Source organism: Centroberyx gerrardi, chromosome 20, assembly GCF_048128805.1.
Source record: "Centroberyx gerrardi isolate f3 chromosome 20, fCenGer3.hap1.cur.20231027, whole genome shotgun sequence".
Taxonomy (NCBI): Eukaryota; Metazoa; Chordata; class Actinopteri; order Beryciformes; family Berycidae; genus Centroberyx; species Centroberyx gerrardi.
In genome coordinates this window covers 25,614,207-25,630,596 of record NC_136016.1, presented here as the reverse complement: position 1 = coordinate 25,630,596, position 16,390 = coordinate 25,614,207, and the positions used below count along the sequence as shown (strand labels likewise).

The following is a 16,390-nucleotide window of genomic DNA, read 5'->3' as shown; positions in this document are numbered from 1 at the left end:
TTATTTGTATAGCACTTTTCAATACAGGTAACAAAGTGCTTCATAACAGTTAATATAAAACACAACAAACAAACCAAAATAAAATAAAAAATAAAAATAAACATCACACAATAAAAGCGTTTTTATAAAAATGTGTCTTTAGAAGTAAAATAAAATGGGGAACTGACTCTGCAAGCCTGATTTCCTCTGGCAGATCCAAAGTCTAGGGGCCCTGAAGGCCCCGTCTCCTTTGGTTTTCAACCTAGACCTTGGAATGGCAAGCAACGCCCTACCAGAGGATCTCAGGCTGCGTCCGGCTCATAGGGGGATAAAAGGTCAGAAATATAGGGAGGGGCCATGCCTGGCCTTAAAAGTAATTAAAATAATTTTAAAATCAATCCTAAAATAAACAGGCAGCCAGTGCAAGGATGCTAAAACAGGGGTGGTATAGTCAAATTTTTTGGATTGAGTTAAAAGCCGAGCTGCAGCATTTTGAACTAACTGTAGGCGGTGGATTGATTTCTGACTGAGACAGGTATATAGGGAGTTACAGTAGTCGAGGCGGGAGGAAATAAAAGCATGGATGAGTTTCTCCAGATCTGTGGCTGAAATAAAAGACTTAACCTTGGCTATATTTCTCAAATGATAAAAACATGACTGAACAACTTTCTTTACATGGGGCTCAAAACGTAAGTCCTGATCAAAAACTACACCAAGATTTCTGGCTGAGGACTTAACATAGGTTGCTAGTTCACCTAGGTTTTTTAGGTATTTTATTTCAGCAAGACACTTGTGGAGGGTTGCTATGCTAGACTGGTCACCGGGTCTGATTGAAACATAGAGCTGTGTGTCATCAGCGTAACAGTGAAACTGGACATTGTATTTACGGATGATGTCACCAAGAAGGAGCATATAGATGGAGAATAAAATGGGACCCAGAATTGATCCCTGGGGGACACCATAGTGTATGTTCGTGGGGGATGAAACTGAGCCAGCCATAGTCACAGAGAAACATCTATTAAATAGATAGGACCTAACCCAGTTTACGGCCACATCAGTGATTCCCGCCCACCTCTCTAGTCTGTCAATGAGCATGTTATGATCAACTGTGTCGAAAGCAGCGCTGAGATAACACACTGACACCGGTAAGATTATACTGTGTGCGTCGTGTTTTGCAAAACAACGTTTATCATAGTTTTCAAAGACTGTTGCGTATGCCCCTAGGTTTCTATTGCAGTAGAGTGGGAGGGGCTGCCCGGTGTTACCGGATGGGCGGAGCAGGCGGCTAGCGAAGTTCAGGTTTCTACTAATAGGGATCATGACGGAAAACATGTTTGGGCCCAGGGTTCAAAATACCAAACTATTTTAATAAATACAGAGTCAGACAGACAGTTCAATGCTACCTGTTGGCGGAGGTATTTGGCTACGTAGCGGGTGACATGAGGGCTGTCAAGACCGATCTCCAGCACTCTCTCCATCAGAGATTCAGCTTCTTGGTGTTTCTCATAGGAGGAGAGCTTCAGAGCCAGCAGCGCCAGCAGAACGGCGTCATCAGGGTCGATCTCTGAGGCTCGGCGAAGCTGCTTGACGGCTGGAGATTCCTCAGCTTCAAGAAATGTTTCTGGATCAATCTGGAAATCAGACTCCTGTCAGCTTGCTGTGGAGAATCCCTGGACTACACATCTACACTTCAACTTCCATGTCAGAGAAAATTTGTTGTTATTCAAATTGACCAAATCCTAAGCATTACATCTGACCAACTGATTGACTGACTGATTGATCAAATGACTTATTCATCAATTGACTGAATGTACCTGTTCAGTGCGGCAGAGGGTGATAGCGTAGCCGGTGTTCCACTCGCTGTCGTCAGGCTGCAGCTCCAAGGCTTTGAGGAAGCAGATGATGGCTTTGGGGTAGTAGAGCACCGAAAACTTGAGGAAGGTCCAGGCCTTCTCTCCATACACCTCTGGGTGGAGAACAGTAGGAGAACCGGTAGGGTACTTCACCTGGAGAGAGAGACGGAGGAGGGAGAAAGAAAGAGAGATTCCAAATGGTCTTTATTATCACCATTTAAAAGCGTACACTATTCCACAGAAAGACCTTCCGTTTGAACCACACACTTAAACCTGCTGCAAAGTCTCCCCTGAGGCTCCTTCCCATTTCTAGATAGAGAGATAGATAGATAGATAGATAGATAGATAGATAGATAGATAGATAGATAGATAGATAGATAGACACTTTATTGTCCTTTATTGTCCATTTTTGTGGAAATTTGCCTTTGGCTTCATCATGGTTGTAGTAAAAAATACATAAAATACACATGAACCACAAAAGCACAATACAGACAATACAGCATCAGACAGCACAGTCTCCAAACGGACCAACACCTAGACAACACAAACAGATACAGAGCTTCAAATAAGTAACCAGTAGGCCTACATGAAATTCATCAAATCAAAGTGCCATGGTAGAAACTAATAAAGCAATATACTAAGAATTCATCAGAGCAACGGCATGTGGAATAAAGGACTTCTTGAACATGTTTTTTGCTTTATCCCTGTTTCAGACCACATATCTCAGTCAATTGTGTCTGTGGCTGCCCTATAATGTCACTGGCCATGCTTACGATCCTTGCCAGTTTGCTCCTGTTCTTAACCCCAAGGTTGCCATATCAAGTTGAGATATTATAAGTCAAAACACTTTCAGTGAGACTTCTATAGACCAACTCTAGAATGTTCCTGCTGTTCCAACAAAACTATTTAAATTTCTCAAAAGATACAGACACTGCATTGCCTTTTTAAAAATGTATTCTGTGTTAGCTGTAAAGCTTAGAGTGTTATCCAGGAAAATAAATAAATATTTAAAGTTCTTTTATTTACACTTCTACCAACTGGACGTTAATTTTAACCGGTTGGCTGGGGTGGAGCAGGCTACTGTTGCAGCTGATAACCAGCTGCTTGGTTTTATTAGTATTGTTGACCAGTGCACTGTCTGAGCACCAGTTGAACAGGTCACCATTAATAAATAAATGATTAAAATATATCATTTCCCTCTCAATATTACCCTCCTGCAGTAACCCAATAAGAGCCATATCATTGAGAATAGTATTGGTGGCAAGACGCACCCTTGGGGAGCACCTGTATTTAAAATAGTCTGCTCTGACAAAATGCCATTAACAGAGACTTTCTGTGAGGAAGGATATATAGTGAAATCTAGAGTGCAGTTCCAATCCCCTCCCGTTACGACAGGATTATCCCTATCATACTGTTGTAGGGCCTGTCCCAAACGCTGAAAAAGCCCCATTCCGTCTCGTTCCTGTTTAGGCGCATAAACATTTATAAACAAAAATTTTAACCCCTGGATCTCTGTCTGTTCCAAAAGGACCCGGCACTCCACCGCCACAGTAGCCTCTACCTTGATCCCCAGTCCTGACTTAAACAGGATGGCTAGACCTGCATTATTTTGGTGGGGCTTACTGACTCAGCCCTCAGTTTTTTCAGTTCTTATCTTGCAGATAGAACTTTCTCTGTTGAGATAGGAAATAGCATTTCTTTTTCTGTTCCTCTTAAGTATGGTGTCCCTCAAGGATCAATCCTGGGCCCATTACCTTTCTCTATCATATGCTTCCTCTAGGCGATATCATCTGCAAATATAATATACATTTTCACTGTTATGCAGATGATACGCAGTTATATATTCCCATAAATCCTAGTGATTCCACCAGCCTCAATATCCTTAATTATTGCCTTTCCAATATTCAGTGCTGGATGTCTCAAAATTTCCTCCAACTCAATGACAGCAAATCAGAAATTGTTTTGTTTGGCCCTCAAAGAGAATCCATCACAATAAACAGGAAGCCTTCATTTGGTTTGTTCTAACTCTCTGCTTTCTCCTCACTTCATTGTACCGAGTTGAGTGTTTTCATCTCAGCAGTCCTTTACGTTCCGCTCTGCTTCCTGTCAATCCCCTGACACCCACAGGAAGGAATGGAAGTCTCCTCCAGGAAATCCCTCAAAAACATATCACCTTATAAACTTTACTGTCACATCCATGTCTTTTTAATTAGGGTGTCTTTGTTAGCTGGGACAACATTTAATTCCAAGCTTGGTTTGACAACTGTAAAGTTTGGATTTAAAAAATGATGAAAATTTGTAAATATTAACAAAATGAATTACATACAGCATGCATTGTAAAATGATTGGGGGAAATGTAAACTAGACATACACAGAAGTAAATGGGCTTTAACCATTATTTTCCTAACACTGAAGGCCAGTGGATTTGGGGGTCTAAGAAAAGGCCACAAAGCCATCAACTGAAGGGGATACACTTGTAACTAATATTTCCTTGTTTGATTTTGAAAATCTAACAACAGTGTGTGTGTGTGTGTGAGTGTGTTTACCAGTATGTCCTCCACCCTGCGGCAGTATGTGTCTGATTGTGTGAAGTCTCCACTGTGGTAGCTCAGCCAGGCCAGGTCTCCGTACGTCACGATGAGCCGCCGCTCACTCTCCTCACCAAAACACTCTCTGGTCTTCTCTTCTGATTGGCTGAGAAGAGATGCCGCCTCCTCTGGTCTACCCTGAAGATACCTGAGGACAGATGAGAATGGCAGATGTTGGTTGTGAAATGTTTAAATACCCCCCATTTGCTCTATTCCTATTTATATACTATATTTTCTTTGTTGTCTGTCTGTCTGTTAGCAGGATAACTCCACAAGTTATGAACGGATTTGCATGAAACTTTGTGGAAAGTTTGGTCATGGGGCAAAGAAGAACTGGTTAACTTTTCACACTGATTGGCCAAAAGGGGGCATGGCGGTGGGCGTGGCTTCTCATAAAACGGCATGTAACTTCCGTCCCATTGAGATCAAGATGGTTTTTTCAAGAGACACCTGAGAACAGTAGCAAGACATTTACAAAAATAACAAACAAGCACAATCACACGTTACAAACTCAGCATTCAGTGAACATACATGGACAATCCAATCCAATTCACCCTCACACCTACAATATTTACATTTGTAATCTACTGTGTGTTACAGAATGTTTGTACTGATGCAGTAGGATAAGGTCGTATATATAGGAGATACATCCAGGGTTATTAGGATGTGTTTGGTTAGAGTGTTTTGCTCTAGTGATGACGGCTCTTTTACCCGGCAGCCTCCGTTTCGGTATGTGGGAATAAGTGACAGGCCTAAAAGAGAATTTGCTGCTCATAGAAAGAGAAAGAGCAGGTAAAACTCCCCCTGCTGGTTCAGAGGAGGAATTAATTGGGATTGCATCAGCAGGCAATCTGTCAAATAAGTGGCCAGAGGAGATAAAATGATGATTAACATCTTCAGGCAAGTTTGTTTGTGATAGGACCGGTTTCACAGATAATCTGCGGCGGTAACAAAGTTGAGAGGTTGTTTTTTTGTGATTTTACAGTTTTCCAGAAGGAGGCTGCGTTTCCATTACAGTTTGACAGAGAGGACAGGTAGTAGTCAGATTTTAACACACTGGTTCCTGTGCTGCCTGCAGGTCTGCCAATCAGCCTGAGGACCTGAGGATCTAGCAATGGACCGTGCTTTGTCTCAACAAATGGCTTCTGATAGCTGAGGAGAGAACCAGGGGTTTGTTCTGTTTGTCCTATATGGAGCATGTCTATCTGCAATGTCAGTGAATATGTGAGAAAATGTATTAAGAGCTATGTCAGGGTCAGGAATTGAGCAAGTTCTTTCTATAGATGAGAGGTATAGATGCTCTGATACATACTATTGGACAGTGATCACTGATGTCCTGGGACAGAACCCCAGTGGCTGAGTATTTGTCAGAATAATATCTATCAATGTGGAATTTGACAAATTCTTTAAATTAGGCCTTGGTTTAGAGATCAGCTGAGAGATATTTAATTCATTCTTACAAGAGTTGTTAGAGAGCCAGTCAAGATTAAGATCACCTATGATAAGTACGTCATTGGAGGCGTAGGTTGACCACAGTTTACTAATGGCCACCAATGCCTCACTGTTAGCTGAGGGAGGACGATAAATGGCCATGATGGTCAGGTGGGAGTCACCTCCAAGACAGAGGTCCAATACAACATATGTAGTTATATCCTTCAGGTACTGAGGAAGAGGCACGTTTACATACAGAGAAACAGTTCTTTATGTATATCCAGACTCCACCTCCTTTACCTTTCCTGTCACACCTGAAAGTTTTCTGGCTGCAGGCTTCGCTTCATTAATTAACTTAGCAAGCATTCTCTGTACAATAACATACTTCTTTCTCCTAACTACTATACCAATTTATCTTACTCGCTGAGCTCCGACCTCTACATCATAGCCTAAAAAGCAAATCTATCTGAAAAATACTGTACCTGACATAAGCCAGGAAGCTGTAGGAGTTAGCGATGGCACTCTGCTGTCCGACACCCAGATCTATTTGTTCCTGCAGTCGTGTGCTGAGACCTTCCAGATCCAAGTCTTTCTTCTTCAGATCCCAGGTAAACCGACTCTCCAACCGCAGCAGCCTGGAGAGCAGAGTCCTGCCAGCATCACTGGGAGAGAGACAGGGAGGGAGAGAGAGAAAGAGAGAGAGGCAGGGAGGGAGAGAGAGAGAAGAGCTTATTTACCTGTTGCCATGGTGAATCGTAGTATCGGAGCTCCATTGATGATGGCTTTTTATTGTCGTCACGCACGCGCTTAACTCAGGGTGAACATACTCAGAGTCGATTGAACTAACTCAGATCAGCTGTTCTGGAACCGAAAACTTGAAGTTTCCTATCTCGGGGTTAATCAACTCAGAGTTCAGGGTTAGACTCAGAGATGTTGAACCTGCTTTCTGGAATGGACCTGGACCCTGAATCTCTCGAGCAAATCTGAAGAGTGGGCGGGTCACGATTCAGGAGTCTGGAACCAGGCTAGATCAATATATCAGTTTGATGATATTGTTCTTTTATTAAATATCAGATATGACCACAGCTACAGAAAAACAGGCAGGAAAACCTGATTTATGTATGTATTTATTTAATTGTAAAATTAGGCTGTGTTTTTGTAAATTAATTCTTAAAGGCAAGTTTTAGTGTCCCATGATGGTCTACATGTTTCAGAGGCTTTTCCATCCTAACAAGAAGAAAAGAGGAAACACTGAATACTTTAAAATATTGGACTGATAGGAATTATTTTACTTTTGCTGGGAGAATTTTATAAAATCCATCTAAAATTTATCATAGGATTACTAAAGTTTGGTTTCCTATCAGCCGTTAAACAGAAGCAAACTTACCTCATTTTGAATTATTCACCGTTCAGGATCCGACCTGTTGGAAAATAAAAGACTTCCTCCAAAAAATTCTGATGCAGTCGAGAGAAGCAAGAGCAACTATGGTGAAGTCCAATGTTAGACTACAGTCACGATGATGATGCTGATGCTTTTAACTGGGAGAACCGAAAGTGAAGTGTTGATATATTTTCTTGATAAATTGGTCCATCCGGTCAACACAGAACCTGAACAGAAACTATGTGCAGACAACAGAGACGGAATGAAACGAACCTCTTATGATGCCTTCATGGTCACCTTGGTGAATTCAATGCTTTTTGTTGTATTTGTGTGTTATAGCTTGGTTACCCGGCTGCGGTTGAAGACAAGAAGACAACCTAAAAATATGTACAATAATAATAATAACTAATAACTCAAAATTAAACACATAATAGAACTGTGTTCTCCATCGCCATAAATGTCACACTTTAGCAATTTGACTATGATATAAACTGCCTACTTAGCCATAATTATATCCAACCATTATTATGTTTCATAGTTATATTAATTCATAATTGTATCCCATCATTTTCACGTTTCCCAGTCTTATTTACCTGTTTGTTAGGGTCATTCATGTTAGGTTCAGCTAAAGATTGTGATATTTCCCACAGCACCTGAATGCAGCACTACAGAAACATTTAAGTTTTGTTTCCTTTCAGGCCAACAGAGTGTCTGCGGTACAATAGTGGGTTGATGGTGTCTTTATTGTACTTTACTGTAGTTCATCTCCTATAGTGTCTCTATAATAATTCTACAGGGATTTATAGTTTTGTTTTCTATGATGTTTGTATAGTATCTTACTAAAATGTACCATAGGATTACTTGGTATAGTTATTTTCATGAGGATGTATCGGTTGCATTTAAATAAAACGAAAGTGAAGTCACCCAGTAGTCTTTTTAATTAAACATGTATCGTAGTATTCAGATGACGTCCGCCTGTTGCTATGCGCCAGGAACTGCACGGTAGCAACCGTTAATGGGCGATATAACGTTATTTCACCAGTTAAACGAAAAATATGCGTGTTTAAGGAGGAAGTGGTCACTACGTGTGCAGGCTTCGGCTGTCACAACAAATCCTGTGATGGAAAAACGAGACAGTTTCGTTTTTACAGAATTCCCGTGGTGAGAGAGTGAGGGAGAGGCTGCAAAAGAAGACATATTTTGAAAGACATCATGCACATATGAAACAGCACAATGATGACATAAATGTCAAGAATAGCAGCGTAATATAGTAATATATCATCATTACAGTGCGTGATATATAGCAATATAGATTACATGTACGATGTGCAATGGCAGGTTTCTGTATGATCTCAAGTGTAGGACACAGCAGCTTACCAAACATGCTGCATGAACTGCTAATACCAGCAATCAGAAAACAACCTTCAGAATAAGTGCTTTTTACTTTTGATACTTAAGTGCTTTTCGATACTAACACTTTAAAGTAAGAGTAGAATTTATAATAGTCATATTGTTATTCCTGCAGGGGTTTATAGTTTTGCTGTAATCTTTCTATAGTATCTTTCTGAAATGTATCATAGGATTACTATAGTTATTTTTCAGGATGTATCGGTTGCATTTAAACAAAAACGAAAGTTAAGTCATCCAGTAGTTAAACATGTACAGAGGCTCCTGAAACAAACCGGAACTCAATTCCTTCTGCAATTACCCAACATGGCCAGATGGGGGCGCGCTCACCAAGACACTGCAGCTAAATTTACTGGAAGCCCACTCCCTGCAAATAAAGAGCGATGATATCTGTATATATATATATACACTGTAAAATATACAGTACATATAAACACCACCAGTCACAGTCTGACTCCTGACTGAATGTTCTGTTTCATTCTCTTAAAGCATTTTGATCTAAAGGCTTCTGCTGAAATGCTTGAAATGAGTTTCTTAGTCAAATATAAATAGTGAAGTTGATCCTATGTATGAATTTCTTTCCAAAGCCTTTTCCTTTCCATCAAGGCAAAGAATCTAAAATATAAGATAGTTTTGATTTGTTTAACACTTTTTTGGTCGCTGCATAATTCCATTTGTGTTATTTTACAGTTTTGAGTCTTTACTGTTATTCTAAAATGTGGAAAATAGTAAAATAAAGTAAAATGTGGTGTGTCCAAACTTTTGACTGGTAGTGTAAATATGTAATGTAAACACATTTTACACATTTTAAAGGATAAGGCCGGTGTTTTTTATGCATTTCTTACTGTCAACAAATCCTATGAAAATGTGTTTGCTCTCCTCCCGTTACTTTCTGACTTCCCACGTTCCGTCAACCTGGAAGTCATTGGCTCCAATTGTAAGCTAAAAACCTTTAAATACAGCTCACAGACATAGTTTACATTTTAAAAATCACTAACTGTTACCATGAAAAGTCAGGCTGTTGTAGTTATTACCAAATCAAATTCAATTATGGTTCATTAACTGACTAAACTAAACTAAATCAGCATCTTCTCTCCACTGAATAATAGAAAGGAAGGAAATAAAGTAAAATAAAGTTGTAAAATATACATATACACACCCAAGCTAAAGTTCTCTTCAGATACAAAACAAACAAAAAAAAACCTTTTAAACGTCTTTAATCTCTGGCTGATTTGTAGTTTCTTGTTTCTTTCATATACAAGATTAGAAATGTAAAAATGAAAGCAACAGTCAGCAAATATACAGTTATGATAAAAGACAACAATATAATCGATTATTAAATTGCTCTAAGATGCAAACACTTGCACAGTCGTGTACACACACACACTCACACCTACACACACACACACACACACACACACTCACACAAAACCTATTACTGGACATCCTGACGGACTGGGAGTAAAATCCCACTGAAACCAGACTGGAATTAAACTCCTGCCTCTGTAGAAAAATGTTAATTCCTCTGTTCGACCGCTTGGTGGCGCCATGGATACAAGAAACTGCTGTTCCTGTGGAGTCAGACAAGTGATGAGGAGGGAGAAACAAGTGAAACCTCTTTGATCTTAAAAGTAAAGATCAGAGACATTTCCTCTGTGGTCACAAACTGCTTCACAGCATGAAAACAGGCAGAGGAGAGAGGAGAGATTAAAATTCAACACAAGAAAATAAAATAGAGAAAATACAAAACACAGGTGCAAGAAATAAAACCAGAATACAAGATGCAATAATGAAAGGCCTGTGGAAGTAAAAGAGCTTTTTAAGAAGAAATGTAAAAAGAGAAATAAATCAGATCACTTTTTAAAATAATATCACTTGTTTTCAATAAAACAAAAGTTTCCCACATTGGCATTTTTTCCACTTATCCAGGAAAAACAAGATTTCCTGACTAAACAGCAGATAAATCCTTATTGGAGCTTCAGAGCAGAGCTGAACCCACAAGGGAATAAACTGGTTGTTTGTAATAAAATGATATTTCTGAAAGACTTGGAGAAACTGGCTCATTATCTTTCACACAGAAGCTCCTTCATCACTCGGTCTGCTACTGAGTGTTAAATATGTATTTTTATTAAAATAACAATATAATAATGATAATAAACTTTATTTATACTGCTCCTTTCTAAAAAACATATAAAGTGCTTCACATGAAATGACAAGATAATAAAACACAAATAGTAGATAAAATCATGACACAATAAATAAGGAATAAAATAAATAAATAAAAATAAAACAAGATAAAACAAAACACAATAAAATAAACAAGAGAGAAGAATCTGAGAGGAAAACCCTGAAAACTGAAAGTGGATCTGGGTCTCGTCTGGACCAGATGACAGAAGAACAGAATCTGGGCTGTTTGTCTTCAGGTTGGACTCAAGTAGAAATGATTCATGATTTGAATTTAGTAAATAAAGACACAATAAGAGTAAAAGTAAGGATGAAAACAAGACTTTGTTGCTGCTGCTACTTTGAGAAATACTGAAGTGAAAAAGGTGAAAATAAATATTAAGGTGCAAAAGAGCAACAACATCATTTTGTTTCCTGAAAGAAAGTTTAAATTAATTCACCAAGACAGAATTCTGACTTTAATCTCAGAACTCAAATACATTTTTCCCGTGTGGCCCTAATCCTCTTCCGTAGCTCTTTCAGCTTTAAATCAGCTGCAGTGAGTTCATGGAGATGCTTTTTAGCAAAAACTAATTATTACCTCCGAGTCTTTTAGAGACACAAGAGGAAGCAGACCAGAACAGCCTCCTGGATACAAATATAACACTGAATAAGTTTATCTGGAGCACTGATGAGCTTTATAATATAAAACCTCAAAGCTGCCAGTCTGTCCAGAGAGTTTCTCTTGTCTCCAGACCTGTCAGCTTCTTTCATGATATCTTTAGTCAGATTCTCTCTCTGCTCTGGCAGATAATCTGCTGCTTTCAGTCAATTTCACTTGATTCATGCCAATATGACTTCTTCTTTCAAGAAATCATCATAAAACAATGAAGAAAATCTGGAAACAAGAAACTTTCTCCAAGACAGTTTCACTTTTACCAAGAAAATGTCCTGAAACAAGTTGAAACAAGCAGTGAGATGATTTCACTAAAAAACATAAACTAAAATAATGTTGCTGAGTCTGAAGTTAAAGAACAGACTGTCAGCTTTAAAGATCATTTCAGTCTTAACAGTTAAAATCCTTTTCACTTTCTACACATCACTCTGATTTCTAAGTGAAAAAGTCCAGTTTCATTCAGGTTACTTTCATCTCTCTCTCTCTCTCTCTCTCTCTCTCTCTCTCTCTGTCTCTCTCTCTCTCTCTCTCTCTCTCTCTCTCTGTCTCTCTCTGTCTCTCTCTCTCTTATCTCTCTCTCTGCAGAAAGGAAACAGTCCTTATAAGAACATGGGAGGCGGGACGAAGCTCTATAAAATCACTTCAGCAGCGTCACACGACTCAAGTGTCCAGACACGCTTGTGGAGCTCACACACACACACACACACACACACACACACACAGAGAGAGAGAGAGAGAGAGAAAAGTAAAGAAGAAGAAATTAAGAAACGCTGAATGTTGGCACCATGCTGCTCCAGGCCGTTTGGGACTCCGTCCTCGGATACTCCTCTCTCCTCAGATCCCCGTTCTTCCCGGTGTTCTTCTCCCTCTCCGTCTACCTCCTCTTCTGCCTGCCCTTCGTCCTGCTGGACCTGCTCTCCTCCAGGTCGGCTCTGGTCCGGAGCTTCAAGATCCAGCCGAAGAGCGCGGTGAGCTGGGAGACGATGAGGAGCTGCCTGGCTCTGTCCCTCTACAACCACCTGGTCTACATCTTCCCGGTGACGGTGCTGCACTGGTGCTGGAGGCCGGTCTCTCTGCCCGGGGCGGCTCCGGGACTCCTCGGCCTGCTGGGGGGCTTGCTGTCCTGCCTGCTGCTGTTCGACTTCCAGTATTTCGTCTGGCACCTGCTGCACCACAAGGTGCCCTGGCTGTACCGCACCTTCCACAAGGTACAAACCCTTCATTTCATCCCTGAAACCTCCTTCATTCCTCATTAAAAATAACAGTTTTAATAAAGTAAGGTTAGTATCATGGGTTTAGAAGGGATTTATTCATGGGTTGGTTTCATGCCTTTTGTGCAGGTTTACAGGTTTATTAAGAGGAGATTAATGGAAAAGTTCTTGTCTGCCTGCAATTTTCATTAATTTAGAAAGTAAGGAGTCAAGATGTTTTGATGGGATCTCCTCTATTAATAACTCCCATAATTAATTTTAAGGAGATGTTGCATGAATTAAGGGGTGAATTAATGTAAATTAATGAAAATGTAAGGTTATTTTAAGGGATTACTGGTTCCCTATCTACTCGTTTTACCTTCTTTATCTGTTATAACAACTTCTGCAAAGCTGCTATAACACCTCACATCTTTAAGAAATGTGTGAAAACTCTTTAAAAAATGTCAGTGAATCTCTGATCATTATTATTTTTTATTTTTTTTACAATAAATTAAGGAAACTTTAATTTAATTTCATTTAAATTTTAAATTGGTCAACTGTTGGAAACACTTAACCTGAACCTTTAAAGACTGCTTTAGCTGTTCACCTGATAGTTTTAAAGTGTTTGTTTTTATCAATTGGTGTACATGGTGCTGCACAAAGACTGATTTTGAAATAAGTTGATTCTGCCATAAACGCCACGCCTATTCCATGGTTATGGTCTATAAACTTAATTCGCCTTAATTGGGTGTTGATGACAATACACCTGGTGTTGTGTAACTGCGTCTGTACTCATTTTTATATACAATATCTAATATTATACCTGGACATTTCCATTACACCTTATTAACAATCTATCTTTTCTATCCTCCTGTGTTTATGTTTTTTACATTGTTAAATATTGGTCCAACTTGTAGTTAATTAAGTCATTAAGCCATTAAGCCATGTCATTAACCGTGACTCCTCCCCCTCAGGTGCACCACACCCACACCGCCACCTCTGCTCTCACCACAGAGTACTCCGGCGCTTGGGAAACTCTCTGCCTGGGCTTCTTCGCCGCCATCAACCCTTTCATCCTCGGCTGCCACCCGCTGACGGAGCTGGCCTTCTTCGTGTTGAACATCTGGCTGTCGGTGGAGGACCACTGCGGCTACGACTTGCCCTGGGCCACGCACCGCCTGGTGCCCGGCGGGCTGTACGGCGGCGCGCCTCACCACGACCTGCACCACCTCAAGTTCAGGTCCAACTACGCCCCCTACTTCACGCACTGGGACCGGCTGGCCGGGACGCTGCACCGGCACGAAGACTGACCTGACCCGGGGGTTTCTGAACGGACCCGGGGGTTTCTGAACGGACCGAGGGGGTTTCTGAACGGACCGAGGGGTTTCTGAACGGACCGAGGGGTTTCTGAACGGACCGAGGGGTTTCTGAACGGACCGAGGGGTTTCTGAACGGACCCGGGGGTTTCTAATCTGACTTTACCAACTGGGACCGGCTGTTCTGGAACCTGCACAAAGACTGAACTGGACAGGCGATCTGTGAGATGACTGAATGGTTTCTGAACAGCTGAATAACTGATGAGTCGTTTCTGTGGACTAAAACAGATGGACAGCGGTCTTTAAGGTTTTACTCTTTCAGCTGACGCTCTCATCCAGACCAGGCGGAGGTTCGGTGCCTTGCTCACGGACACTTCAGCAGAACAGGCGGCTGTCTGACGTCTGTCTGTCCTGTAAAAACATTGGAACCATATAAAGCTGTTAGCTCAGACCTCTTGGGGCTCGTGTGGGACTTTCTGAGTCCTCTGGCGGCCGACCGGCCCGTCCTGCCGAACCCTCGGCCGACATGAAAACTGTAAATCTGCGTTCACGCCGTCAGACCTCCAGGATCAAGTCTGAGGCCGAGGCGAGCCGGATGAGTTTTAGCGGCACAGTTTCTGCTGCAGCCGCTTTCCACTCCGACACACAAAACATCTCCGGGTGTAGAAAATGAAGGGAGTTTGATGTTTGGTAATCATTACACAATAATCAGTAATCTATAACAGAGTAATACTTAATACTGATGTAACAGACATAATGAACATAACAATACTGTAATACTTTTTGTATTACAGAAATATAGAGATAATCTTTTACATTAAAAGACAGAGGTGGCAAAGTGCGGGACACTGTGCAGCGGTGGATGTTTGTATATTCATGAATCATCGCAGATATTTACCAATTCTATTTATTTAATATTATTTATTTATTAACTTGTCTTTTTTTTTTTACCTACAAGTATTTCATATATGAGGCGCTTCTTGTGCGATTGCAATCTATGGGTTAGTTATTCTAGATTATATGACAAAACTTTATTCACACTGTACAGGATGCAGCTGGTCAGTAAAGAGATTTCTGTCTTAATGAAAACTTCAACTCTTCTTCGTTGGGTTTGTGTCGAGTCACTTTGAAACTAAACTGATGAGTAAATCTTCTTTCAACGCTGTGACAGTTCTGATTATGGAGCTTTTATTTTGGAAAATCCTCTTCCATTCATTTAGTTTCTTTGGGAGCAAAGAAGAAAGTCAGTGAAGCTGGGAGGAGAGTGTGGCAGTGTGGGTGAATATTGGATGTAAAAAGTAAAAAGCAAGTGATTTAGATGGAAAGAGAATGTGAATTGAAAAGTCCTGTGTAAGTGCTATGGATGGCAGCATGTGAAATGTTTTCTACTGATTGAGACTGCGGATGAGCTGTGAACTGTGATCGGTTTCACAATCAATCACAAAATATTTGGGAGAAAGAAAGCAAGAGCAGAAAGTTTTTAACCAAACCTGGAAATGAATGTGACTGAAAATCTGACTGATGACCGACTTATTTGGTTTATTTTTTAATAGACTGTAAATGTTTCTATCCTGAAGAGCCTGTATGCTTCAGACTGCGACTGAAATGTGAATGACTTTTTGTACACAGTGAATGTTTATATGCTGAAGAGTATCAGACGGCTGCAGTATTATTACAAAAGTCTCCATCTGGAAAAAACTTTACGAGCAACAATAAATTCAAGTGAAAGAAAGTTTCCTGTGTTGCGTGTTGCCTCTCTCTTTCATAAATCTCAAGTTCTTTTGTTTGTATATTTTGTTTGATTTACAGCGGGAGAAACTAGAAAAATCAGCTTCCTAACCCAGTGTGCGGATCTGGTGGTTTTACTGCTGGTTTTATACAGAACCACCATCAGATGCTGGTCCTATAGGGAGTGATGAGGTGAAACTCTCTCTCTGCACTGGCAGATAATCTGCTGCTTTCAGTACATTTCACTTGATTCATGCCAATATGACTTCTTCTTTCAAGAAATCATTATAAAACAATGAAGAAAATCTGGAAACAAGAAACTTTCTCCAAGACAATTTCACTTTTACCAAGAAAATGTCCTGAAACAAGTTACATTCTCCTGGGGAAAAAAAAAAAAAGAAAAGTCAAATTTGTTGAAACCGGTGAAATGATCTACCAGTGCAGTGAGATGATTTCATTAAAAATATCCTAAAATGAGCTTGATGAGTCTGGAGACAAGATGAAATAACTGAACTAGTCTGTCAGGTTCTGCAGTGTGAAACGCGACCGATTTAAAACAAACCCAATGAAAACCCAATTATTTGCAGAAGAGTATAAATTTAGAGATAGATAGAGATGGATATCGAGTACTTTATTTATTCACTGTTCCTGCAGAACCAGGTTCTTCAGATTTTATTT

General features: G+C 40.2%; 2 protein-coding genes across 2 annotated transcripts; one reads left to right on the top strand and one right to left on the bottom strand.

Annotated features, from left to right (window-relative positions):
• Window positions 1-281: 281 nt before the first annotated feature.
• On the bottom strand, window positions 282-7,294 carry LOC144542967 (interferon-induced protein with tetratricopeptide repeats 5-like). The gene is made up of 6 exons (XM_078290660.1): window positions 7,239-7,294; window positions 6,334-6,513; window positions 4,379-4,568; window positions 1,794-1,985; window positions 1,383-1,610; window positions 282-296 (listed from the first exon to the last, which is right to left on the bottom strand). The coding sequence occupies exons 1-6, from the start codon at window positions 7,241-7,243 to the stop codon at window positions 282-284; spliced, it is 810 nt and encodes a 269-aa protein (XP_078146786.1). The 5' UTR covers window positions 7,244-7,294.
• Window positions 7,295-12,157: 4,863 nt separating this feature from the next.
• Window positions 12,158-15,710, top strand: ch25h (cholesterol 25-hydroxylase). Its single transcript, XM_071924503.2, has 2 exons — window positions 12,158-12,686; window positions 13,643-15,710. Exons 1-2 carry the CDS (start codon window positions 12,264-12,266, stop codon window positions 13,976-13,978), a joined length of 759 nt encoding a protein of 252 aa, XP_071780604.1. The 5' UTR covers window positions 12,158-12,263; the 3' UTR covers window positions 13,979-15,710.
• The last annotated feature ends 680 nt before the right edge of the window (window positions 15,711-16,390 follow it).

Bases quoted from the DNA above. Each gene is read 5' to 3' on its own strand.
- LOC144542967 (XM_078290660.1), bottom strand. The intron at 4,569-6,333 runs GTACAGTATTTT...ATCTGTCCTCAG, and splicing joins AGCTTCCTGGCTTATGTCAG to GTATCTTCAGGGTAGACCAG. The intron at 1,611-1,793 runs GTACATTCAGTC...TCTGATTTCCAG, and splicing joins CCCTCTGCCGCACTGAACAG to ATTGATCCAGAAACATTTCT.
- ch25h (XM_071924503.2), top strand. From the start codon at position 12,264: ATGCTGCTCCAGGCCGTTTGGGACTCCGTCCTCGGATACTCCTCTCTC. The intron at 12,687-13,642 runs GTACAAACCCTT...CCTCCCCCTCAG, and splicing joins TGTACCGCACCTTCCACAAG to GTGCACCACACCCACACCGC.